This window comes from Syngnathoides biaculeatus, chromosome 19 (genome assembly GCF_019802595.1).
Source record: "Syngnathoides biaculeatus isolate LvHL_M chromosome 19, ASM1980259v1, whole genome shotgun sequence".
Taxonomy (NCBI): domain Eukaryota; kingdom Metazoa; phylum Chordata; class Actinopteri; order Syngnathiformes; family Syngnathidae; genus Syngnathoides; species Syngnathoides biaculeatus.
The window spans coordinates 7742914-7766621 of NC_084658.1; the positions used below are offsets into that span (position 1 = coordinate 7742914).

General features: G+C 39.5%; 1 protein-coding gene across 1 annotated transcript in view; it reads left to right on the forward strand.

Annotated features, from left to right (window-relative positions):
- The window catches only part of col11a1a (collagen, type XI, alpha 1a), a 54219-nt gene that overhangs the window by 23275 nt on the left and 7236 nt on the right, over window positions 1-23708 (forward strand). The window contains exons 8-49 of the mRNA XM_061805629.1: window positions 926-1213; window positions 1980-2045; window positions 2211-2252; window positions 2347-2409; window positions 3593-3667; window positions 3797-3880; window positions 4372-4428; window positions 5333-5386; window positions 5464-5517; window positions 6010-6063; window positions 6169-6222; window positions 6713-6766; window positions 7116-7160; window positions 7376-7429; window positions 7525-7569; window positions 8177-8230; window positions 8511-8555; window positions 8697-8750; window positions 9356-9400; window positions 10326-10379; window positions 10465-10509; window positions 12290-12343; window positions 12440-12547; window positions 12637-12690; window positions 13762-13815; window positions 13956-14000; window positions 14123-14176; window positions 14357-14401; window positions 14796-14849; window positions 15293-15346; window positions 16755-16808; window positions 16925-17032; window positions 19029-19118; window positions 19568-19621; window positions 21161-21268; window positions 21360-21467; window positions 21629-21682; window positions 21786-21839; window positions 22107-22214; window positions 23265-23318; window positions 23418-23471; window positions 23611-23664. Coding sequence (XP_061661613.1) covers window positions 926-1213; window positions 1980-2045; window positions 2211-2252; window positions 2347-2409; window positions 3593-3667; window positions 3797-3880; window positions 4372-4428; window positions 5333-5386; window positions 5464-5517; window positions 6010-6063; window positions 6169-6222; window positions 6713-6766; window positions 7116-7160; window positions 7376-7429; window positions 7525-7569; window positions 8177-8230; window positions 8511-8555; window positions 8697-8750; window positions 9356-9400; window positions 10326-10379; window positions 10465-10509; window positions 12290-12343; window positions 12440-12547; window positions 12637-12690; window positions 13762-13815; window positions 13956-14000; window positions 14123-14176; window positions 14357-14401; window positions 14796-14849; window positions 15293-15346; window positions 16755-16808; window positions 16925-17032; window positions 19029-19118; window positions 19568-19621; window positions 21161-21268; window positions 21360-21467; window positions 21629-21682; window positions 21786-21839; window positions 22107-22214; window positions 23265-23318; window positions 23418-23471; window positions 23611-23664 — 2808 coding nt within the window. The remainder of the gene's footprint in view (window positions 1-925; window positions 1214-1979; window positions 2046-2210; window positions 2253-2346; window positions 2410-3592; window positions 3668-3796; window positions 3881-4371; window positions 4429-5332; window positions 5387-5463; window positions 5518-6009; window positions 6064-6168; window positions 6223-6712; window positions 6767-7115; window positions 7161-7375; window positions 7430-7524; window positions 7570-8176; window positions 8231-8510; window positions 8556-8696; window positions 8751-9355; window positions 9401-10325; window positions 10380-10464; window positions 10510-12289; window positions 12344-12439; window positions 12548-12636; window positions 12691-13761; window positions 13816-13955; window positions 14001-14122; window positions 14177-14356; window positions 14402-14795; window positions 14850-15292; window positions 15347-16754; window positions 16809-16924; window positions 17033-19028; window positions 19119-19567; window positions 19622-21160; window positions 21269-21359; window positions 21468-21628; window positions 21683-21785; window positions 21840-22106; window positions 22215-23264; window positions 23319-23417; window positions 23472-23610; window positions 23665-23708) is intronic.

Genomic DNA, 23708 nt, shown 5'->3' on the forward strand with positions numbered 1-23708 from the left:
AAACGCAGACTGTAGGCTCCCTTGCTAATAGAATTCAACACAGTGGAATACATATACAGTATTTACCTCAAACAACCACAAAAAAATTACGTCACTAAAAGTCAAATGGAACTGATTTCTTTTAAGTCTAAATGAATTTGTTGCTTTTTATTGCCCATGTAAAAAATGAAGATAGTGACTGATTGGGCATAGTATTATTGAACAGCATATGCTGTATTTCCCATCAATGAAGAAGTTTGGTTTTAAGTGTTCTGATGAAACCAAAGCTTCCCCACAGCCTGCTATGAACTTGCTTTGCCTACCGCAGCGTATGATGCCGTGGATGTGATTATGCAGGCGCTTGTAAATCTATCATTCGGCTACATGGATTAGTGCCAGCTAAACCTGTCTAATCACATTCTTCTTGATGCTCTCTGAAATTGACTCTTCAAGTTGGAATGACAGAAATGATTGTGCCAAGGGAGTGTGGTTTACCAATCACATCTAAATTTGTGAATTTGGCGAAAATCCTGAATGACTGCACTTGCAAAAATGACCATTATGATAGATATTTCAGCCTTTTTTTTGGTTTTGGTCTCAGTAAATTGTACGTTATGATGAGGAGGAGAAGAAGGCTGGAATAGTCTGTCACAAAATGTACTGTTTATATTAACACCTTTTTGACTGTATTTAAAACTACAATGATAACACCTTTTGTATTCTGTGGTATTTTGGCATCTGACATCTAAACATTGGGCTGTTGCCAATAATCATGTAGAAAACCCAATAAAACTATTTTGAATGCTCATGGTGTTACCATTGGTGTGATACCGATATATTTGCAGAAACATGCTTTGATAACTGAAAAAAATAGGTAAACAGTTTGCGCAACTAACACTCTGCTGGCTATTGCTTCCTTTCTTCTTCGCTTTTGTAACAACCCAAGGCTGTGGAGGTGGATGTTGTCGGTGATTATGTCACTGAAGCCCCTCCTGGGGCTACGGAGCCCACCGTTGTCCCAGAAACAGTGGAAAACGTGGACGCTGGTCTGGAAGCGTATGACTTGAAGGATTACGATGACCTGAAGGAGTATGACTTGGGAGAGGTTGACAACAGGTTGTATGACTATGGGGCATATGATGAGTATGGCCCCGCCCCCTCTAAACCTACCACTGCCGAGGAAGAGGAATTGGGGCCCGGGGTGGCCGCAGAAACGGACGTTACTGAGAGTACCGTAAGTATCCACACCCTGACTTTGGAGACTGAGGGGTGTGTGCATGTGTGCACGCGTAAGGATCCTCGTTCTTTCTTACAGTGCACATTTTTTCTAGTTGGCATGATTAATGAATCATTGGCATGTTGCGTGCGTGTGGATTCGGTCCACGCTGATGGTTTGCTGGTGATTTGATTGATCTCTAAGATGGACATGTGCATCTCATTGTTTGGGTTTGTCATAACAGAATGTTTCTCTTCGTCGACTCTGACAGACGCATTGCAAATAATCTTTTTTGTCTTAACATCTCTCCATGTAGTATGTCCAGTATACCAACTGGACAGATATTTTTAGACTCCCTCTCCACACTTCAAAATAAGCATTTTCTAATTCCTATCTACCCTCCACTTCTCCACTTCCAAAGCACACTGAAACACCACCACCAATATCCCAACCCGAATCATGTTGTGCACAAATGAGAATGCAAATGCACATTTATTTTTCTCTGTCTTTGGGTTTTGCATGTCATCAACAACTCGTTGAAATTAGATGTGTTTCTTGTTGACCGACGTTAGCCATCCTGCACGGTGCCAGTACAGTAACTACATTGCTCCACTTTGAGCCGGGCGTCCACTCTTGCGCCAGATAACTAACATTTGCCTGTTTAGTCATTTCACTCCAGTGTGTTACTGTTAAATCCTCCTGTGTGTTCATCACTGCCAGTATACAGTCCTGATGGAACGAGCAAAATGTGTCACCTCTTTGCTTGCCGTCTTTGTTACGACAGGTCGCTGGAGCCGGAGGAGCCTTCGGCCAAAAGGGAGAGAAGGGCGAGCCGGCTGTGATCGAACCTGTAAGACCCAAAAATTTGCTCCTCAAGGTTTCCGATGGCAGAGCATTTCTTTCAGGAAAGATTTGACTCTCTCTGCTGTGTAAAATACTACGAAGTACAGTAAATCTGTAGGTCTGTTTTTGCTTTTTTCTGTTGGTGGTGTGATCCAATGTTTATTTTATAAAGGGCATGCTGATTGAAGGACCACCAGGACCGCCTGGCCCAGCTGTGAGTATCTATGATTGAAAGTAAAAGAAACCATTGGACAGTTTCAAAACCTGAATTTTCCCTCTATGCTTTTTGTCTGCTATTTTTTTTAAAGGGTCTACCGGGTCCCTCAGGCCTACAAGGACCGCCTGGTGCTGCTGGAGATGCTGGTGACAGAGTGAGTTTTTTTTTTTTTATTTTATTTTTTTAGGTGTGAATGTGAGTGCAAATGGTTGCTTGTTTCTATCCATCCTGATATTGCCTGGCAAACATTTTAGCATGTAACTTGCCCGAAGACAGCTGGGATAGGCTACAGCATGCCCACTACCCTAGTGAGGATAACCGATAGAGGAAATGGATTGATGGATGGATGAATTATATGTTGCATATTTGGAAAACAAAAACTCATGTATTGAAGATGAATTACCATTTAGGTAAGACATTTTACCTCAAAATGTACAGTATGTTACAATGCTAATTCGAGAAATACTTACAACCATGTTCACTTATGGTACGAAAATAAATACGTAAGGCTCGTAAAAAAAAAACTGTTGAAAGAATTAGAGAGCACACACAAGAGACCACCAAAATACTGCAATTCCTAAAGAAGTCAAACAGTGGCTACCTCAAAAAGCTAACGCTGGTGACTGTCTAATAACTGTGTAATAACTAATTGCGTATTGTTGGTGTGAAGTGTCAAATGCGTATCTTTCTTGCATGTTGTTTTAAGTTAATTATGATCTCAGCAGCTGTTAAAGTTAATTACATCTAGCACAGGATTTCAGTGCATATGCATACTAATCGCTTAATCGGTTAAGTGACCTGGAGGTCAAAACTGCTGTGTTTGCACAATACCCGAAAAAATGTCTTTGTCACGTCAACTCAAATTGTTCCACTGTGAAAAGTTTTTGTTTGCTCCATCCTGTGTAAAATAGCCTTTGGCTTACATCAATGCAGTTTGAGTGTTTGGCATTATGTGAAAGCACCCGACATAATTTTGCCTCCTCTATTATTTTGGGTTATTGATGCATTACTCCTTTTTTATTTAAACATGATGTCCACATGGGCCTGCATGAGACTTGTAAGTTATATCAATGGGAATAGAGTTTATGCTCTTGTTATCAATTATGCATATTGAATAATTTGCTCCGTGGATGCATCCTGTAACTTTATAACATTAGCATTATCATGGACTTCTCTGCCCATGTGTGCAAGTGCAATTAAATAAGCAATTTAGCTATTTGACCGATTAGAGAAAAGCCTCACATTTACTCAAAGCATCACAATTCTGCTAATAGATATCCCTTTCTCGATGTTTGACATTTAATCATTGATTATTCTTTACACGTCTTCCACTTCAGGGTCCTCCCGGTCGTGCGGGTTTGCCTGGTGCCGATGGCCTGCCCGGGCCCCCCGGTACTATGCTGATGCTGCCAGTAAGTCGGACAAATATTGAACACTTTTAAACCGGAGTTATTTCTGTCGCACCAAATAATGAGCGACAATTAGTAACGCACCGAGGAACCTTTTCATTGCCTTTGTGCATCTATATTTGTGTGTAACAGTTCCGCTTCGGCGGCGACGGTGAGAAGGGTCCAGTGGTGTCAGCCCAAGAAGCCCAAGCTCAGGCCATCCTTTCCCAAGCCAGAGTAAGTGAAAAAGAAAGAAAAAGAAAAAAGAGTTGGAAAGATGAGAGGAGTATGTGAAAATATGAATTGACACAAATTTAGGGTTGGTCTTGAAGTTTAAAAAACTGATTAGAATAACAGTATTTTTTTTTAATATGTATCTTTTGAATCAAATCCCCATGATATTGCATCTTGTCACTAAGGTGTTGACGAAAAGAACCCCGAAACTTTATCTTGTAGCAAGTGCAGAGGACTTATTGGACTTTAGATTTATGGTCCTGATGATGATGAAAACAAGTTTAAACTGCCTTATCATGATCATGAATATGATGATTACAAATTGACATTGGAAAAAAAAAGTGGCCAAACATTATTTTCTAAGGGAAACTGTTATATCTGATGTTTTTGAAAGTGTGCTAGAAGTAGTCCAAAATACAGATTGTCTTCTGTGTGGGTATTTAAATAATAATATAATGTAGTGAATTGTGATTAATTTCTTATTTACGTTGCAGCTGGCTATGAGAGGACCCCCAGGGCCAATGGGCTTGACGGGAAGATCGGGCCCTGTGGTGAGTAACTTTTATTTCAACTATTAACATTTTTTACCTACAGTATATTATCCCTGTCTTTATCAACCTCCTAAAAAGTAAAACCAGAAAAAGTAAAACCAGAAAAACTATCTTCAGACGAAAACCTGTTACCATTTCCATTGCACTTGAATGAGGCAAGTTATTGCATTTTGTGATCGTGTCATCATATCACTGGAATTGGATCACTGGAATTGTTGCACAGTTCAAATCAGATGCTTTCTTTGTGAAGGTCGTTGCATCAGTGCTTTGTGGCCCGCTGACGCCATGCACACCGCCTTCTTGTTACTATCTAGGTGCTACCAGCTGCCGAAGAAATGTACTTATGTCAAACCCCAGCCACCAACAACCCCCCCCCCCACCCACCTTCCACCTCCTCTCTGTTGGACTTGTTGATACACGATCCACTCATTATTGACCGCAAAAAGCACACCGATGGGGCCTCTGTGAAATCTGCCTTTCACTGGCTTCAGTCCAAGTGTAATCAGCTAAAATCAATCATGCTGAAATTTTGCTGTAGTGTGTGAGGATTCGAGTTTGAATATTTAGCATACAAAGTGAGCAAAACCTAGTTTTGCAGCCTTATTTTGTTACTTCTAATGTTTTTCAAGTCTTAAGGTGTTTATATATAAAACATGCATGCAATAACGATGTAATTACATCCACTTTAATGAAGTAAAATAGTTTCAAATCAGTGTGTGAATCTTTTCAGGACATGGGTCCTTCCTAATAGTCCTTTCAAGTTAGCTGCGCTTCAATCTGCTCAGGGGCCATACAGAGGGATTTATTGTAGCTAAACACTGCCCCCTTTCGGCGATGCTTAAACAACCCCTGCCTTTGTTAAATAAAAGTGCAACTTGTGTGATTTATCCTATCTCCTGTCAAGGGTCTACCTGGTTCTACTGGACTGAAAGGTGAAGGTGGTGATCCCGGTCCTCAGGTGAGAGGAATGTATTAAAAAATCAAAAATAGTGAGTGAAAGTTACACCCAGTTCCTCATTGAGTGGTTTTCTGCAGGGGCCCCGCGGCGTCCAAGGGCCTCCAGGACAAACTGGAAAAGCTGGCAAGCGGGTGAGTGAACTCAATGACCCCGGTCCAGTCTCACTATAGTGCATGTTGGATTCAGTATTTGTTATATGTGGAGTTGTTTGTACGTGCTGCTCAAACAGTAAGAGGATTTTTTTTTTTTTTTTTACAACCCAACAAACAATCCCTTGATAAGCGCCTAAAATGGCCGTTCAGCCTCCAATTATCGGATCAATAGCCGGCCTGTTTAATCTGTCTGAAAATGTCAGATTGAGTCAGAAAGCAAACGGCGGACGTGCTGCTCAATTTGTGTCAAACGCTTGACCTAATTGGTTACTAATTAACATAAACCAGTTACAGGCAAATCACTTATAAAATTGTATTTAGTTGGGCAAATGAGAAGCATTAGTTGATTTTTTTTTTTTAAACAATGCGATTGGTTTAATATAAGTTTAGACAGAGCAACTTAATTTATGTGTTCCGACAACAAGAATCATTGCTCAAACGTGTTGCGATGGTCTCGTCTAATATGTCTAGGGTCGGGCTGGAGCTGACGGTGCACGCGGGATGCCTGGAGAGCCAGGCAGCAAGGTACCAAACACTATTAGCAAATACAGTATATTTATAAGTTGCGAAGTTTTAATCAAAAGATGTTAATCATAATTATGTTGCTGTGTACGTGTTTTTATATAACAGGGTGACCGTGGCTTTGATGGACTTCCCGGACTGCCTGGTGAAAAAGGACATAGGGTACGTGCAGTTATATTTCTTTTTCCTTTTTGTAGAATCAACTTCATATGAATAATATATCTATTCAAACAAATTTTAAAGATTATTGGCCATCGCCGATGTTGCCCTGTGATCATTTTCTAGACTACATTTGAGTTAGTGTATTCTAGTCACTGATATTACAATGTAGTAGGTTCTCATAATCTGTGCATTATTTTAATTAGTAGTAAAAATTCTGAAATTCCAGTGTGATGAGTGACAACCTGCAATGTTATGAAAATGCTCGTGCATGAAGTTATGTTGAAATATTGTTTTTGTTTTAGCTATTTGAATTGCCATTTGCAAACTGTTAAATGCTTGCCAAATGCTTGGTCAACCACTCCTCTGTAATTTTATTTTAGATTTTGGATGACTTGTTAACAATTTAAGATTGTTAAACCATATTTCTGCAATATAAAATGCAAATTAAATACATACCAGTTAAGGAAAATATTTTGATTCTAATTGCCAGGGTGAGCCAGGACCAATGGGACCCCCAGGATCTCCCGGAGAGGATGGACAGAGAGTGAGTACATTTAATTTGTGATACACATTTTTAGCAAGTTTCTGGAAAGAAAGAAAAATAATAATGCAGAAGTGAAGTCATGCACAAATATTTTAAGTCACCAAACTTTGGTGTTGCAAAGGGTTTGCCTTCAGGGTTGTTTAACCTTCCTCCTTTTACGAAACTCACTAACCCGCCACTCAATACCTGCGGCTGTAATTATATTCAACCATGTATGGTTAACCAACATTTTGTTCTATTAATTCAAAAATGTATTTTGAGCTGCTTATGTCACCAATCATGTGCCAGCAAGAATGTTTGTTCTTTTTTCAGTTCAAGAACTAATTGAGGTGTCTATTTCTCCCCGCAGGGCGAGGATGGAGAGATCGGGCCTAGAGGGTTGGCTGGCGAGAGTGTAAACTTTTTTTATTGTCAAACTAATAATTAGATATTCTACCTATCCTAAACACCGTTGCACATGTTAATTCAAATAAAATATGATAACGCTTTACCAAAGGTGTCCACCAGGGTTACATGCTTTTCTCATCAAGTGAAAGCCATCAGCATTTTTTTTATTTATGTATTTATTTTTTCAGCATTGATAGCAAGTGAATTTTCATTTTCTTGCAGGGTCCAAGAGGTCTGCTGGGACCCCGTGGTTCTCCAGGACCCCCTGGCTCACCTGTACGTACCATCAGGTTCCTTACTGTACAGTACATGATGATATTGGTAAATGGTCTGGATTTTTTCTCACTTTTTTTCTTATGTATCTCTAATAGGGTGTTGCTGGAGTTGATGGGCCTCCAGGTCCAAAAGGAAACATGGTAAGGAACACAATTTTGTCTCTATGTAGCTACAGTAGTTCTTCAGGCTTCCTCATTTGTGACAGGAGTTGTGTTTATCTCTTCCTCTAACGCTGTACGGTCCACATTAGGCTGTTCACATTCCTTTGGAATCAGGTCAGAGGTCATCCCTGTGCTCATTTGTTAACGTTCTACCATGTGATCAAGATGGTATACTATATTTGTTATGGCATTTGGCATAAATAAACATCTACAGGGAGAAAAATTCACTTGAGAGCCATTAAATACATTAGGAGCCACCTTTTCGGTGCATTTTGGGGTTTGTCATCATATTGAGACATTTATGCTGTAGATAAGTGCAGTAATTATTAAAATATACTTTGTGGTGAGACTCCTGAGGGGGGCTGGTTAGGATCCCTATAAAAGAGACTGACAAGTTTGGATGACTGCAGAGTTGAGGAGTGATTTTTCTTGTTCTTTTCATATTTACATTCTATGCTACCAGGTGAAGGTTTGGACGACATTTCCCTGCCTGATGATATTGACGGGGATAATCCAAATGATACTTTTTAAATGAATGCAGGCATTGTGGTGTGTTTGTTTTGACCGTTAGTCTTCATTTTTTTAGGGACCACAAGGAGAGCCAGGACCACCGGGCCAACAGGGGGTATCAGGAACTCAGGTAAAGCTCAACCACCTGCACATGTACTTGTATAGCACTGGGAAAAAAAAGCCTCAGCGCACATTAATGCATGCATGAATTTTCAGTTAAGCAGTCCTAAATGAATGTTAAATGCGAATACTGTATGTCCCCTGATTATCCCTTATTAAACACACATAGTCAAACTTAACATTCCTTCACCGGCTCAACTCGTCACAGCCCCGACATCCTCTCTGCATTCCTTTTATGTTTGTTGTCATAGAAACCAAGGCTCATTTCTATGTATTTATTCACTTCATAGGGTCTTCCCGGTCCCCAAGGCCCCATTGGACCACCTGGTGAAAAAGTATGGCTAATTATTTTTTTAATTGCTTCTATTCAATTATAAGTGCATAATTCTATAGGGGAAATATGTTTTTAACCTATCAGGTAACATATTTTATTGTCATTCAAACTCCTCATCGTTGTATGTTTTTGTAATCTGCAGGGACCCCAGGGCAGGTCGGGGTTGCCTGGACTTCCGGGTGCAGATGGACCCCCTGTACGTGCTCTCGTTACCTGTATAGTGTACATGCGTCCAGAATATCAATATTACATGCACATACTCTGGAGCCCCCAAAATCTTGGCAGTGAAAATACTGCAATTCTATTTAGATTATTTTGGACAGCATAGCAAAGAAAACAACTATGGACTTCATGTTTTGTGTTTCATAACATGCAACACATAGGACAACTTCCATTTGATGGATGGTCTCCCTGACTTCAATATCATCAACCCCATTGTTACAAATGTGTACATTGATATAATATATTTTATTCATTTGATCAAATGTTTTTGATAATATGAATAAATACCTGAATAAATACAACCTCAATTTCTACTGGCATTACCTGGGCTGCATATTCCTATTAGTTATATTGTTACATTTTCCTGTGTTTTTCCAAATTCGATTTTCTGCTCTTTGAATGGAGCAGCATGGAATGCATGAAGAACTAAATGTCACATGTAGAAGTAACAACAGCACAATTTTCCTCCTGATAAAGCTGTATTAAAAACCCTGTTTTTACCCTCAGAGACTTTTAACATCTGCCTGAGTCATGTGAATATTTTAAAATGTTAATTTGTGTCTGATGATGTTTTTACAGGGTCATCCTGGCAAGGAGGGTCCAGCTGGAGAGAAAGGAGCTCAAGTAGGTCTCTTTAGGGAAACTTTTTGTTGTTGTTGTACTTTTACCAAGATACAGTAAATATATATAAATGTATAATAAATATATGGTTATGATGCAATAAAACATTTTGGGGGGGATCATATTTCAAGTGTAAATTTGCAGAGAGGCTCATTGCTTTGATTTGTTCATGATTTTTTTCGGATTCTATTCGCATGTACAAAAGATATTCCAAGATCTGAACAAAGTTACATTAGAATAAAAAAAAAAAAAAATCAGCTTTAAGTCAGCCAAATTGTAACCAAATTGAAATTTGAAGAAACAGTCACAGTATTTGTAACATAATCCCAGGTAGTATGATTCTTCCTCTACTTTAGGACTAGTACATAGATTATATGTTTTAACAATGGTCAATATTGTTTTAATATTTTCCTAGTTCAATAAAATATTATCCTTTGGCAAGACACGAACTAACATAAACATGAACGCCGTTACATTTGTAAAATAACAATAAGAGAACATCCCTGGCAGTCGACTAATCTCAAATCAGTGTTCCAATCATTTATTAAGTCAAGTCATCCATATTACATTAGAAATCTTATGACAAACTGCAAAACAAAAAGTCACAAATAAATATAAAAATATATATACAATATATATAAATAAATATACATACTGAAATAATGACAACAGGTGCCTACAGTGATTTTTTTTTTCATTCCTTCCGCTATCTCATGGAAGAATGTTATTGTTCTGCCTGGCATGTATGGAATTGAATTATTTGATCAATAATAACATTTCAGAAAAAATATGCGTAATTACATAATTTCACCCAGCAATTTGGATGGTCTCTCAGTACACACTAGTTTGCTATGGCACCATTGATCTAAAGTAACATCAGCAAATAACTTAATATGACAACACATACTTCTGTTATTCTGCTTTCCAGGGTCCAGTGGGTCCACAAGGTCCCATCGGTTATCCTGGTCCTCGTGGTGTCAAAGTAAGCTCCTTCAGTCTATTGTTAAAATAATACGAGTCAAATACATGCCTGCATGGCTTCAATTAATGCATTTCCTGTCCAACAGGGTGCTGATGGTGTGAGGGGGTTGAAAGGTTCAAAGGGAGAAAAGGTAAGAACGACTAAAAATAGTTTCAATAACACGAGCAAAGTGAGACGAGTGAATTCTGTATTTTGTAGTTAAAAACTGTGGTAGTTTTGCATTGATCAGATGTTATCATGTTATTGTTCATTCTTAATTTTCAAAAAGCAAAGCAAAAAAACCCGCATCATAGTCTCGATCTAAAGATATTCATGTGCAATTGTAGCATAATTGTCTTTCCCATTCGTTACATTCAAACAGTGTTTTTGAGCTGGGTCTCCAATATTTTTTCTCCAAGTTTATGTACAAGTAGAAGATGTGGATGCGTATTAACTGTTAATTACATGTCACAAACAAACACAGCAGCAGTGTCATGCCCAAGATCTTGAGTTTAATAACACTTTCCTGTCACTTTTAACTTACACCACTAAAGTAAGCAGAGGATACAATCCGTACATCAAATATTAGCGCCAAATATATCGTAATATAGTGTATTGAAAAGCAGTTCTCAAAAGAACAAGCAATGGGTGCATGATAGTGTAGTGTTTATTAGCAGCACTATTGCCAGTTACTGACTGGCCTGACATGAGCATAATAGCCTTTTGACGGATATTGTTCTGTTCTTTATCTGACTCATTTGAAAAAATACCCACCCCCCCAAAAAAAGACAATTGAAACAAAGTTTTAGGAGCTTCCTGTTAGCATATTCAGCCCACAGCTTCTGTAACTTGGATGTGTCTTTGCCATCCTCACGTCCGCCCGAATCCTTTGAGCTGTTGCCTAGCTGAAGTCAGACCATGGCCTCCCTCGGCAGAGGCAAAGACCGCGTGGATGTGAAGCTGTCGTCCTCAAGCCGTCTCACTTACAAAGAACAATTCACTTCAGCTTCAGCTGTTTGAAGTGTTCTTTCCTGTGTGTCGCTATGTAGAATTTAAAGGGAGCCATCTTTGAAGAGATGCTCGCTCGAGATTAATACTTGATTGTACTGTATAAAATATAGGGTTTGACTGTGTATTGTTGTTGTTTCCACACTGGGAGGTAGGCGTTTCTTCCTGAATTATTAAAGCATATGATCCAAAACTGTGTGTCTTGGAGATAAAAGTTTTTTTTTTTTTTTTTTTTTTTCATAAATAAGGGATCTGAGGAATGGGGCTCAAATCTCGGCTCCGCCTGTATGGAGTTTGCATGTTCTCCGCGTGCCTGCATGGGTTTCCTCCGGGGTCTCCGGTTTCCTCCCACCTCCCAAAAACACACAACATTAACTGGACACTCTAAATTGCCCCTAGGTGTGATTGTGAGTGGGACTGTTGTCTGTCTCCATGTGCCCAGCAATTGGCTGACAACCAGTTCAGGGTGTACCTCACCTCCTGCTCGTTGACAGGAGAGATAGGCTCCAGCAACCCCCGCGACCCTTGTGAGGATAAGCAGCTCAGAAAATGGCTGGATAAGGGATGGGCTTAACCTCACTTGTGTGAGGGTGTGATGGAAGAAGGCAGTTCTAAATTATCTATCAAATAATGAATGATAATGGGTGGGTGACACAAAAGAGACAAGAACTGAGTCTTGTACAATCCTCAACCTTTATGTAAGACTGTTTGAAATCAATTGCTGGAGGGAGTCAACGCCAAACCTTAGCACAGGATCATGTGATGCTGTTTTACAGTTTGACCTGAGCACGTGTCATTAGCACAGTGACTGGGTATGATCACCGATATGAAATCATTCTGAAGTCCGGACGTGACGGATTGCCTGGAAAGAAGCGATGAGCAATTCTAGAAACGTGCTGTAGGTTGTTTTTGTTTTGTTTTAGGGTGAAGATGGTTTCCCGGGTTTCAAAGGTGACATGGGAATCAAAGGAGACCGGGTGAATACAAGTTCTTCCACCTCTTCAAATATCTTCATCCAGGTCCAATTCATATTAGGTGAGTATTTTCATTACTGCATTTAATTTGTATTCAAGGGTGAGCTTGGCATGTTGGGTCCCCGCGGAGAGGATGGTCCTGAGGGTCCCAAGGGACGAGCTGGCCCCAACGGAGAGTCCGGTCCCATAGGTCCTGCTGGAGAAAAGGTAATGTAACAGGTGTATGTCGACATCTTTCTGAAAATTGTTTAGAGTTATTGTGCTGCATGGGATAATAATGATTTCGTATTAATCAGGGTAAACTGGGCGTACCAGGATTGCCAGGATATCCAGGAAGACAAGGACCTAAGGTGAGTTAGTGTTGAAATATATACAAGGCTAAAATCTTTAAAATGAAGCCCAAGCTACCTTTTTTAAATAAGAGAATTAATGCTTTTTAATATGAAAATAAGCAATTTATCAAATATGTGCAAGAGTAAAGAAATGCTGCATATTGTGTCGCGTATACGGCTTATACGGTATATTTCCAAGAAATGACGTGAAATGATCAAAGATTGTGTGACTGAGCACATTTGCATTTATTAATTCCAATGCAACGTGATGTGGTCGTCATATTATGGTAAGATACTTTTTACTCCCTGTTTGTGGAATTTTGTGTAACATACAATTCCTGTTCATTTGTCTTTTATTTTACACATGCACACGTTTCTCATTTTCATTGAAGGTGTTCTCACTTTGTTCGCCTCACAGCATAATTGGACCAGTCATTTTTTGAACGTTTTCGAAAAACATGCAAAACCCCACAACAGATTAAACGAACAAAAAGTTGCCAATTCCATTTCGCAGATGGCCGATGACTTTGATTATTGAAAATCTACACAAACGTGCGGACTGCTGATGATACATATTTATTTTCTTTATTTGTTTGAGATTGTGATGATAAGCTAAAAAGATACAGGCTGAATTTTTGCCCTGCCCACAACATTTTGGAAAATTCAAATGGTGAAAAATATACATAGCTATATCTAAATAATCCAGCACTATCATGTTACGTCTTTGTGTATGTTTTCAGCTCTTTTAATGTATTTTGAAACGGAACACGACTATCTGCTTAGTGCCACTTTCAGTTTGGATGCATGGTATTTGCAGGTATCGCCCAAGGTAATTTATGGGTGACATGGGGTCGATTTATACATTACATGATTCCAATTCCCAATACAAGATATAATAAAACATATCAAATATAATAAACCCTACACAAATCAGAATACTAATTTAGAAATTAAATTACCACGGATATGCAAGGAGTAAAGTCCATCGATATTGATTGCTACACTAAGTTCATGTAATCGGTCATGAAACATTTTAGCTTGGTGATTAATGCATGAACTCTCTATTGTCCCTTTCCTGCTTTTTGGCAGGGCTCCAGTGGTTTCCCTGGATTCCCAGGAGCCAACGGAGAAAAAGGTACCAGGGTAAGAAACTTACTGTGCCTCAAGGTTTCATTACAGCATCATATCTAACACAAAATAACTTTCATATTCATTCTTTTATGGATAGTATAAACTGAACATAAACTGTACAAACTGTTGCTTCATTGTTGGTTTTCTAATAGGGTGTTGCTGGCAAACCTGGTCCAAGAGGACAACGAGGTCCAACGGTATGTAACAACCAACCCATAATTTCCAGGTTATATTAATTGTTTCTACCTGAAGTATAGTACTTTATTTTTTTTTGGGGGGGTGGACTTTTTTTTTCTCATGATCACTTGTTTCTCTTTAGGGTCCTCGTGGGGCTCGAGGGGCCAGAGGCCCAACAGGAAAGCCAGGCCCCAAGGTATAAGGTTCTTTATTGGGCATAGGGTACAAGAAACTTTTCAAGGGTTGTTGTAAATGGGCTATGTTTTATCAACCACACCATCAGCAACTTCAAATAATATCTCTGCAATGGCAATATTTTGGCATGATGCTTTAAGAACATGGACTGATGATCGTTTGTTGGTGTTGCGTGTGGCAGGGCACATCGGGAAACGACGGTCCTCCAGGCCCGCCTGGTGAGAGAGTAAGTCCATGATGTGTGAGTCTGCTCAAATGCGGCACCAATATAGGTTCAATTTTGCTAATATCTAGCACACATTACCTTTTAATTTTGTATTCCTTTGTTGGCTGTTGACGGAGATGGCTATAGTGCTTGATAAATAATTTTTTATTCGGCACTTTTGCTGTGCAAAGAAATACATGATAACAACATGAATTCATCCTGCAAGCCTTGAGACATGTTCACTTTTTATGTCGATAAAATTAAGTCTAATGAAGTCTGTTGGCCAGGCAAACACTCGCATGCAGTCTTTTGTTTAAATGAACTTTCTATCTTATGTTTGTTTTGTATGAAGGAGAAACACAACATCATTTCCATATCTCTGTCATTGGTCTGACTGTTTCTACATTTACTACAGGGACCTCAAGGACCTCAGGGTCCTGTAGGGTTTCCTGGACCAAAGGGTCCACCTGTAAGTATTTTATATACACTTCAAAGTACATAACAAATGTAAAACAATGGACTTGTAGGCTATATAAGAATCATTTTCATCACTGTATTATTTATTGCAGCACTAGCCCAGCAAGCTGATTTGAGAATTTCATTCACTATAGTGGTGCTTTGAATCATGTGTAATTCTGCAAAAGGATCATTTGTCTAATTTAAGAGAAATGATGGTTAGGAAGCAAGACCACTCTCATTAATTCTTTCAACCCTGTAATAGTCATATGGGTCATTAGTTGCAATGTTCTTGTCTAGACAGCTATTTCTTCTTTTGCGTGCGCCATATGGTGTGCTTACAAAGCATTTAAAAAATACTGAAGTTGTAATTAAAATGAATCATTTGGTGTTATTTCTTAGTGATGATCTTCAGTGTCTACATCATCAATAAAAGTCTTAATTTCCCCCAAATAGGGACCACCTGGAAAGGATGGACTGCCCGGACATCCAGGACAGCGTGGCGAAACAGTGAGTAAAATATTATCCATAACATATATATTTCTATGTTGCTTTCTGTTTGTTATTAGACACATTATGGAGCAGTCATTTGTGACATATTTACAAAATTAAATTATTGGCATGACAAGAGATGATTACAGTTTATATTTACACAGGAGGCGATATTCAAATTCCAATACAAATAAAGTCAACCCAAATCTCAATTTGCACCACATGATAGTAATAACGGGGTAGCGACAGTTCATCTGTGTAACTGCTTAGAGCCCTGCTGCAGAAAACAATGTAAAAATGTCACCCTAGCTCAAGAGATGCAAAAATCATTTTGACTCCGAGGGCTCTATTTTCGTAAACAGCACATCTGCGACCGGGCGCCTGTGTGGAGTTTGCATGTTCTTCTTGTCTGTGCCTGCGTGGGTTTTCTCCGGGTACTCCGGTTTCCTCCCACATCCCAAAAACATGCGTAGCAGGTTGAATGAAGACTCTGAATTGCCCATTTGGTATAAATGTCAGTGTGAGTGGTTGTTTGTTTATATGTGTGCTGCGACTGCGTGGTGACCAGTTCAGGGTGTACAAAGCTACTTGCTCAATGTCATCTTGCATCGGCTCCATCGTACTCAAATTTAAGAACAAGTGCTACAGAAAAGGATCCTGCAACCACAATATTTTTTTTACATGAAATTGGGGAAAATCACAAAAGTTAGTTTGCCCTATGAAGGGTAAAAAATGTTTACGCATATCCAGAGGGAATTATTGCTGCATAAACCAATCAAGCATGACTGTGAACTTATTCAGCAGCTTTTTTTCCACAACTAATTGTTCAGTAGCTTCCACCCCAACCCCCAGAGAACTCTTGTGTGTGTGTGTGTGTGGTGTGTGTGTGTGTGTGTGTGTGTGTGTGTGTGTGTGTGTTAGTGTGTGTCTGTGCATGTGTGTGCATCTATGAGCGTATTCCTTTATGATGACATTCAAACCGTTCTTGAGACAAGAATCAAACATCCTCCTGAGATTATCCAAAGTTCTAAAGGTACTTTAAAGGAGTGTCGGTGCTTTATCCAGGCAGTGAATCGATGCTTTTAAAGAAATACATCAGAAGGAGACAACTATCAGTATGCAGCAGTATGGTGGGCTAGCGGTTCTGGAAACTGAATTATTTGAGTACAAATGTGAATGGGAATGTTTGTTTGTGCCCTGTAATTGACTTTGTACACATCCTCTTGGTCACAGCTCACCTATGAACAAAATTAAGACAAATGTGACAGAAAATGGATTTCCAGAGGATTTATGTTTTTCATTCACTATGATAAATTATAATATATCATACAATGTAAATGGAATGCCCATTGTTTATTCAGTGTATTCATTCATTAGTCCATTTTTTTGTTTTGTTTTTTTGTTTTCATGAAATATTTTCTTTCAGGGTTTCCAAGGAAAAACTGGTCCACCAGGCCCAGGAGGTGTTGTTGGACCTCAGGTAAAACACAAAAAACTATATTAATGTATTTATACAAGTCCATCTGTAAAGTCACATTTACTTCTTGTTCTTTTGTTAGAATGAATCTCATATTGAACTCTGCGATGACATTTTAGGGACCCACTGGAGAGACCGGTCCTGTTGGTGAGAGAGGGCACCCTGGACCTCCTGGTCCACCTGGAGAACAAGGTCTCCCTGGAGCTGCTGGCAAAGAGGGAGCAAAGGTAAATCATGACACCAATACATACATTGGTAATCCTGTAAATTACTTTTAGACACTAGTCTTTTATACTACTCCCAAAATGGACTAGGTTTCACTGTTTATAAAAATTATAATTATTGCGTGGATTTATGAAAGGGTGCATGGGTTCCTCAGTTTCCAGGGTTCCCAACGTTGGACATTTGGAGGTTACGTCCCATGCTCAGTTTCCACCATACTTACCGTTTTACCATCGATCATTTTATATCTACGGCCTCTCATAAATATATTTACTGTAATTATTAATTCAGAATTGCATTAGTGAAGGGACCATGGTGCTTTCTGACTAATATTTTGGGTTTACATTACTGTCATAGAACTGCAATGACCCCTCCAAGTGCACGGTAGTGTACTAACAAAAGAGGCTGTGGACATATTCATTCTGGTTAAATTATCACCTCGACCAGCATTTGAGAGCCCACTAGAGAGAGTCAGAAGATATTTTGTCGAAACAACTCCCCTGACTTTCTCTCCCTCCTCTTTCCAGTCTTGTGCTTTAATGCTCACTCCCATCGTACCTAAAACAGACAGTCTAATCAAGTCTGTCAGCTAACTCTAAACACTTTACTACTCTCAGAGCCATTTCTCTCTCTCGTTTTCATTCAGGCCTCTGGTTTAGTATGCCAGGTAACACTTTGTTGAGGTCCAAGCAGCAGAGTCTAAATCCTTTTATAAGCCCCGCAGGCTCTCCTGTGGCTGCGCCTCCCTGTTTGCAGCCTGCTCAATAAGAAGAACAAAGCTGAAAGAAATTCCTTATCCCCCCCAAAAAAAAAATCTGATTTTATGTCATTAATGATCACTACAGTTTTATTTTTAAAATAAGAGTTTCACTTGGCAATCCTTTCATCATGAATATAGAAAATTACATTAACTCTTGTATGACATATACATATCTTCATATTAGGTCTACATATACAGTATGGGCGGCACGGTTGATCAGCTGGTAAACCATTGGCCTCACAGTTCTGAGGTCCCGGGTTCAATCACAGCCCCGCCTATGTGTAGTTTGCATGTTCTGCCCGTGCCTGCATGGGTTTTCTCCAGGCACTCCGGTTTCCTCCCATATCCCAAAAGCACGCAACATCAATTGGACACTCTAAATTGCCCCTGGGCATGATTGTGAGTGCGGCTGTTTGTCTTAATGTGCCCAGCAATTGGCTGGCAACCAGTTCAGGGTGTACCCCACCTCCTGCTCATTGAAAGGCTCCAGCACTCCCCGGGATGCTCATGAGGACAAGCGGTGAACAAAATGGATGGATGGATATGCAGTATGCCTCACTGTGGCTTCAATACTGTATATGGAATATTGTGTGTACGGCATTTTGGAATGCACAGAGGTAATAAAAAAAATCAACATTTTGCGGCATTTTCTTCTCCAGTTCCATGCTAAAGACAGGAAATCTAGTAAGATCATAGTTTGCACATCTGGCTCACAGTTCTGAGGTTCAGGATTTAAATTTGGCTCCACGGTTGCTGTGTGGAGTGTTTTTTCTTTCTTTGTTTTTTAACAATCCGCAAATGATTGGATGGTTTCCAACTTTGGAAATGTATGCGGATCTTATGTTTAAAAAACTCATACACAATAAGATCACATTAGGCGTAGCAATGTTATACATATTACTAGAATCTGTGTATCTCAATAACTTTCTAAAATAGATACATAAATTTCGGCTTTCATTGTCACTTGAATCAACTTAAAGCATTGCTGGCTGGACCGGAATGACCATTGAAGGACATCAATGTCCCATAAAAATACAAGCCGTTAGGGTACCTGCAGTTTACAACACGACATTCCCAATGAAGCCAAGATGATAAAAAACTGACGTAATGCATCTGTTGTTTATGTCTTGATTTTGACGTCAACTGTTTTCGAACACATAATATCGTAAAGACGTTCTTCTTTATGTTTTATGCGGAAGAATGTTTCAAACCTAACACGGGACTTTTAATTGTGTGTTCAGGGAGACCCCGGACCCCAGGGTTCCTCTGGTAAGGATGGTCCCCCTGGCCTCAGAGGTTTTCCAGGAGAGAGAGGTCTACCTGGTGCCACGGTAAGAGCCTGACTTCCCATGAACATATTCATCACTGCTTCCCCCCTGCCCGTGTTTGCTAGGAGCAGGTGACAGAGCTTTCCTTTGTAACAAACGAACCAGCACCCACCTCCAGCTATTCACTTATTTAGAGGCAGCGGCTTTCACATTTTTATCTCGAGGAGAGCAAATCCAACGTGGCATGTAACAAATGAAGACTTGTGCTGAGATGCATCAATGTCTGAGGGGAAGGGAGCAGATAACTGGTGATAAGAGATCAATCTGTGGTGTTTCAATAGTGTTTAATTTCTCTCTTGAAAATGTTAATGTCAAATACAGTATGCTAGTCCTCCTACATGATTTGATATGAAAGGTTTTACAGTCTGTGGCTTGTATCAGTTGTACTGGTGACAGAGGGAACGACTGTACTGACAAAGGAAATAATCTACTTCCTTTCTTTTTATCCTCAGGGTCCAGCAGGTCTGAAGGGAGGCGAGGGGCCCCAAGGACCACCCGGTCCTGTTGTAAGTACTTTGATACAAGTGAATATATTGTGAAAATGACAAAGATAAGATAAAACACTTCAACATATTTTTGACCAATATAATATAATCAAAGTAAAGTTTAAAAAGATTTTCATCCTTTCACTGAGTTGATTTTATATTTACTGTACGCTAAGCTAATCTAAAGTTGAAGGCAATAAAGTTACCCTAGGAAACCTTGCCTGAGAAGGTTCTCTGACTGGCATTACACCAACACCATTTAATAAACAGCACGTACTTGGTATTAATGGCAGCACTGCAATGAACAGCGCAATTTATCATCATCACTGATGGTTAAATATCACGTCTGCTTGCTTCAATGCCTTCTGGCACACAGATATACAAACACTCAAGTAAACACGCAACATAGACAATAGAGCATCTTCAAGTAATTAAATATATCTGCGGCATGCTTGTAATGCTTTTTGCTTTCCAGTTAATGGAATATGTTCAGGTTATATTTGGTGGACTGACGGTGAAAATGACTATAATCATTGAGAATGATGAAGAAGCAGCATTCTAACAAACTACTAAAAAATATTAATAAATAGATACCATGCGATACAAAGTATACTGCCATTTGAAATTTACTGTTACTTAATTTCAAACCAATGAGCAATGTAAAAGAATTAAACAAATTAGACATTTAGATTTAATGCCACCACAAACTATATTATCAACAACACCCAGAAATGCAGCTGGTTTCTCTGGGCCCAAACTCATCTGAGATGAACTGAAGCAAAGTAGAAAAGTGCCCTTTGACAAGTCCATATTTAAAATATCTTTTAGAAATCATGGATGTCAGTTCCTCTGGGCCAAGGAGGGAAAGGACCGGATTGTTATCAATCCAAAATTCAAAAGTCAGGATCTATGTCATGGTATGGGGGTTTGTTAGTGCCTGGGTGGTGGGTAACTTGCACATCTGTGAAGGCACCATTTACGCTGAAAGCTATATGTAGGTTTTGGCAGAAGATACCTCTATGCTGCCATCCAAGCAAAATATTTTACAAGCATATCCCTGTTTAATTCAGCAAGACAATGCAAAACCACCTTCTGCATGTGTTAAAACACCATGGCTTAATAATAATTGAGAGCAAGTACTAGACGGTCCAGATCTGTCTCCCATTGAAAATATGTGCTGTATTATGAAGTGCAAAATATGACAACAGAGACCCTAAAATGTTGAGTAACTGAAGTTGTACTTCAAGCAAGAACGAGAATTAATGCATCCTACATAGTTTCAGCAAATATGTCTTCAGTTCCAAAAAACGAGATCCCGGTCCCGGATACAAGTGGCCGAAATGAGTTTCCTCCGCAGCGGTGTCCAGGGTTTCCCTTACAAATAGGGTGAGAAGCACGGTCATCCAGGAGGGGCTCAAAGTAGAGCTGTTGCTCCTCCGCATTGAGAGGGGCTGGATGAGATAGCTGGGGCATCTGAGCAGTATAATAACTGTATTATTGTTGTTATGTATATACAGCATTTGTGTTCTTAGCTTAAAATGTCTTCCTCTCTTCATGCAGGGTTCTCCTGGTGAGAGAGGTCCTGCTGGATCAGCTGGTCCAATTGGTTTGTCTGGTAGACCTGGCCCTCAAGGCCCCCCAGGTCCCGCTGGAGAGAAAGGTGCACCTGTAAGTAATATTGAGGAGCGATTGATATTGTTAGATTCTTCCATTCTCTTTGTTTGTTCAAAAATGATGCACGCAAATGTCTTGGTTTCAGGGTGAGAAAGGTCCTCAAGGCCCAGCTGGTCGTGACGGTGTCCAGGGTCCTGTTGGTCTTCCAGGACCTGCCGGACCGCAGGGTCCACCTGGAGAGGATGGTGATAAGGTGAGTAAGCCACATCCCAGTAGTTAACACAAGTCAACTCTTTTGTTTGCCTCTTAACATAGCTTAGCTCTAAAAATAGAAGACAGCTTTAATAACTGCCAATGGTGAATACTGTATATTCATTTCAGACAGTTGACTGATCTTTATCTGGTATTTCCCAGGGAGAGGTTGGAGAGCCGGGCCAGAAAGGAAGCAAAGCTGATAAGGGAGAACAGGTGGGTTCTGGAGGAATTCCCAACACATTAACAAAATCCGTTGCTCATTTTTAGGCATAACTATTTGTGTGCTTTTGGTTTATGTTAATTTTATGTTTATCAGGGTCCTCCTGGACCAGCAGGTCTTCAAGGACCCATCGGTGCTCCAGGTCCTGCTGTAAGTATACCTGCTTTATCATGAATGAAACTACTATTATGACATATATACTGTAAATCATGTTAAATGAATGTGTATTTATAATTACTGTAAATTAATACATCTCTGACAGTAAGTAAAGCTTTTGAGCTTTTTGGTGTACTGTAATGGAAACTGTTACTGTGGGATACATTATGGTCATTTAAATGTTCTTCATCTTAGTTGCTTATGACTGTTCTGTATTATTGTACTTGTTTGTGTGTCATATTTTAAATTGTTTGTTCTCAGGGAGCTGATGGAGAGCCAGGGCCCAGGGGTCAGCAGGGCATGTTTGGACAGAAGGGTGATGAAGGAGCCAGAGGTTTCCCTGGACCACCTGGTCCCATTGGCCTGCAGGTTAGAGCCAATTATTCACATCTCTGAGTCCCTCTTAGGACAAATTAAATGTCTATAAAGTATATACCGTAATATGGTATTACATCCAGATTAGATTTTGGACGTTGGATTATATCTTCTTTCCATAAATAAGATATGGACTGAGCAGATATTACTACACAAAATGCGCAGTGGTCTAACAAATCTTATTTGAGACCTTATTAAATTGTTGTCATGAAATTATTGACTTAACAAACACTGTTAAACTATTATACTCTCCACTGGGTTGCATTTAATTGACTTTTAATCAGGATTAATTCGCTTCCTTGCTACCTTTGCATTAATTGCAGCAACCAACCTTCTCCACTCGTCTCTTTCTGTTTATCACATTAAGCATTCTGCATAATTAGCGCGCTAACGATTTAATCTCAGAGGACAACTTGACAATGATGAGATGAGATCTCGGCTTTGGAGGAATCGGCACGGATTACACAGAGGTTTTGTCACCCGAAGAATTTACTTAGAAGGAATGTGCAGATCGTATTTGGGCACACATACCTGTGTAATACACATTTTCTCAAGATGTTGCTGCAAATTATTACCCTCAAAATACTGGAAAAGTACAGTTCATGTACTCCCTAAACGAGAGTGTTTAATGAACTTTTGTGTATTAAACTCGTTTGGGTAATACACTGATGATGATGATGATGATGATGATGATGATGATGATGATGATGATGATGGCAGTGGCACTGATAATGATTATATCAATTGTGCTCAATTCTAGTTTAAAAATTTTGATTGAAGAGATATTCACAAATCATTGTAAAAAAAAATATCTTAGTTTTGTGAAAAGTGTACAACTATTTCAGAAATCCCTCAGCAAAATCTCTCATGAAGTTCCTTGAACTTTTCTGCTCATTTTCAATCTTAATTAGTTATTGGGAATGAATGAATGAATGAATGAATGAATGAATGAATGAATGAATGAATGAATGAATGAATGAATTAGGATATTCTATTTATATGGGATCTGACATTGTAAGATACATGTTTGTTTTACATCCTCAGGGACTTCCAGGACCTCCTGGTGAGAAGGGAGAGAATGGAGATGTTGGCCCCATGGTAAATTGAATAAATATGCAATCTCTACCTTTTACTCAGTTAAGTAATTTTCAAAAATATATGCAGTATATGCACAACCGTGTTCTCTTCTGTCTGTAGGGTCCTCCTGGTCCCCCTGGTCCTCGAGGTCCCCAGGGTCCAAGTGGAGCTGATGTATGTATGATTAAATTAGAAAAATTCAGACAGAGTAGTGGCCATCTTCGACAAATATTTCAGTCAATTTGTCGCTTGTGGTTGTAACAGTTATCAACAGGTGTGCTTCAAGGTCAGACTCATTTTTCTGCTGTTGCAGGGTTCACAAGGTCCTCCAGGCGGTGTGGGTCCTGTGGGTTCAGTGGGAGAGAAGGTACGAGTCCAAACAGGGTGCGATGCGCTCATGTGCGCAACACT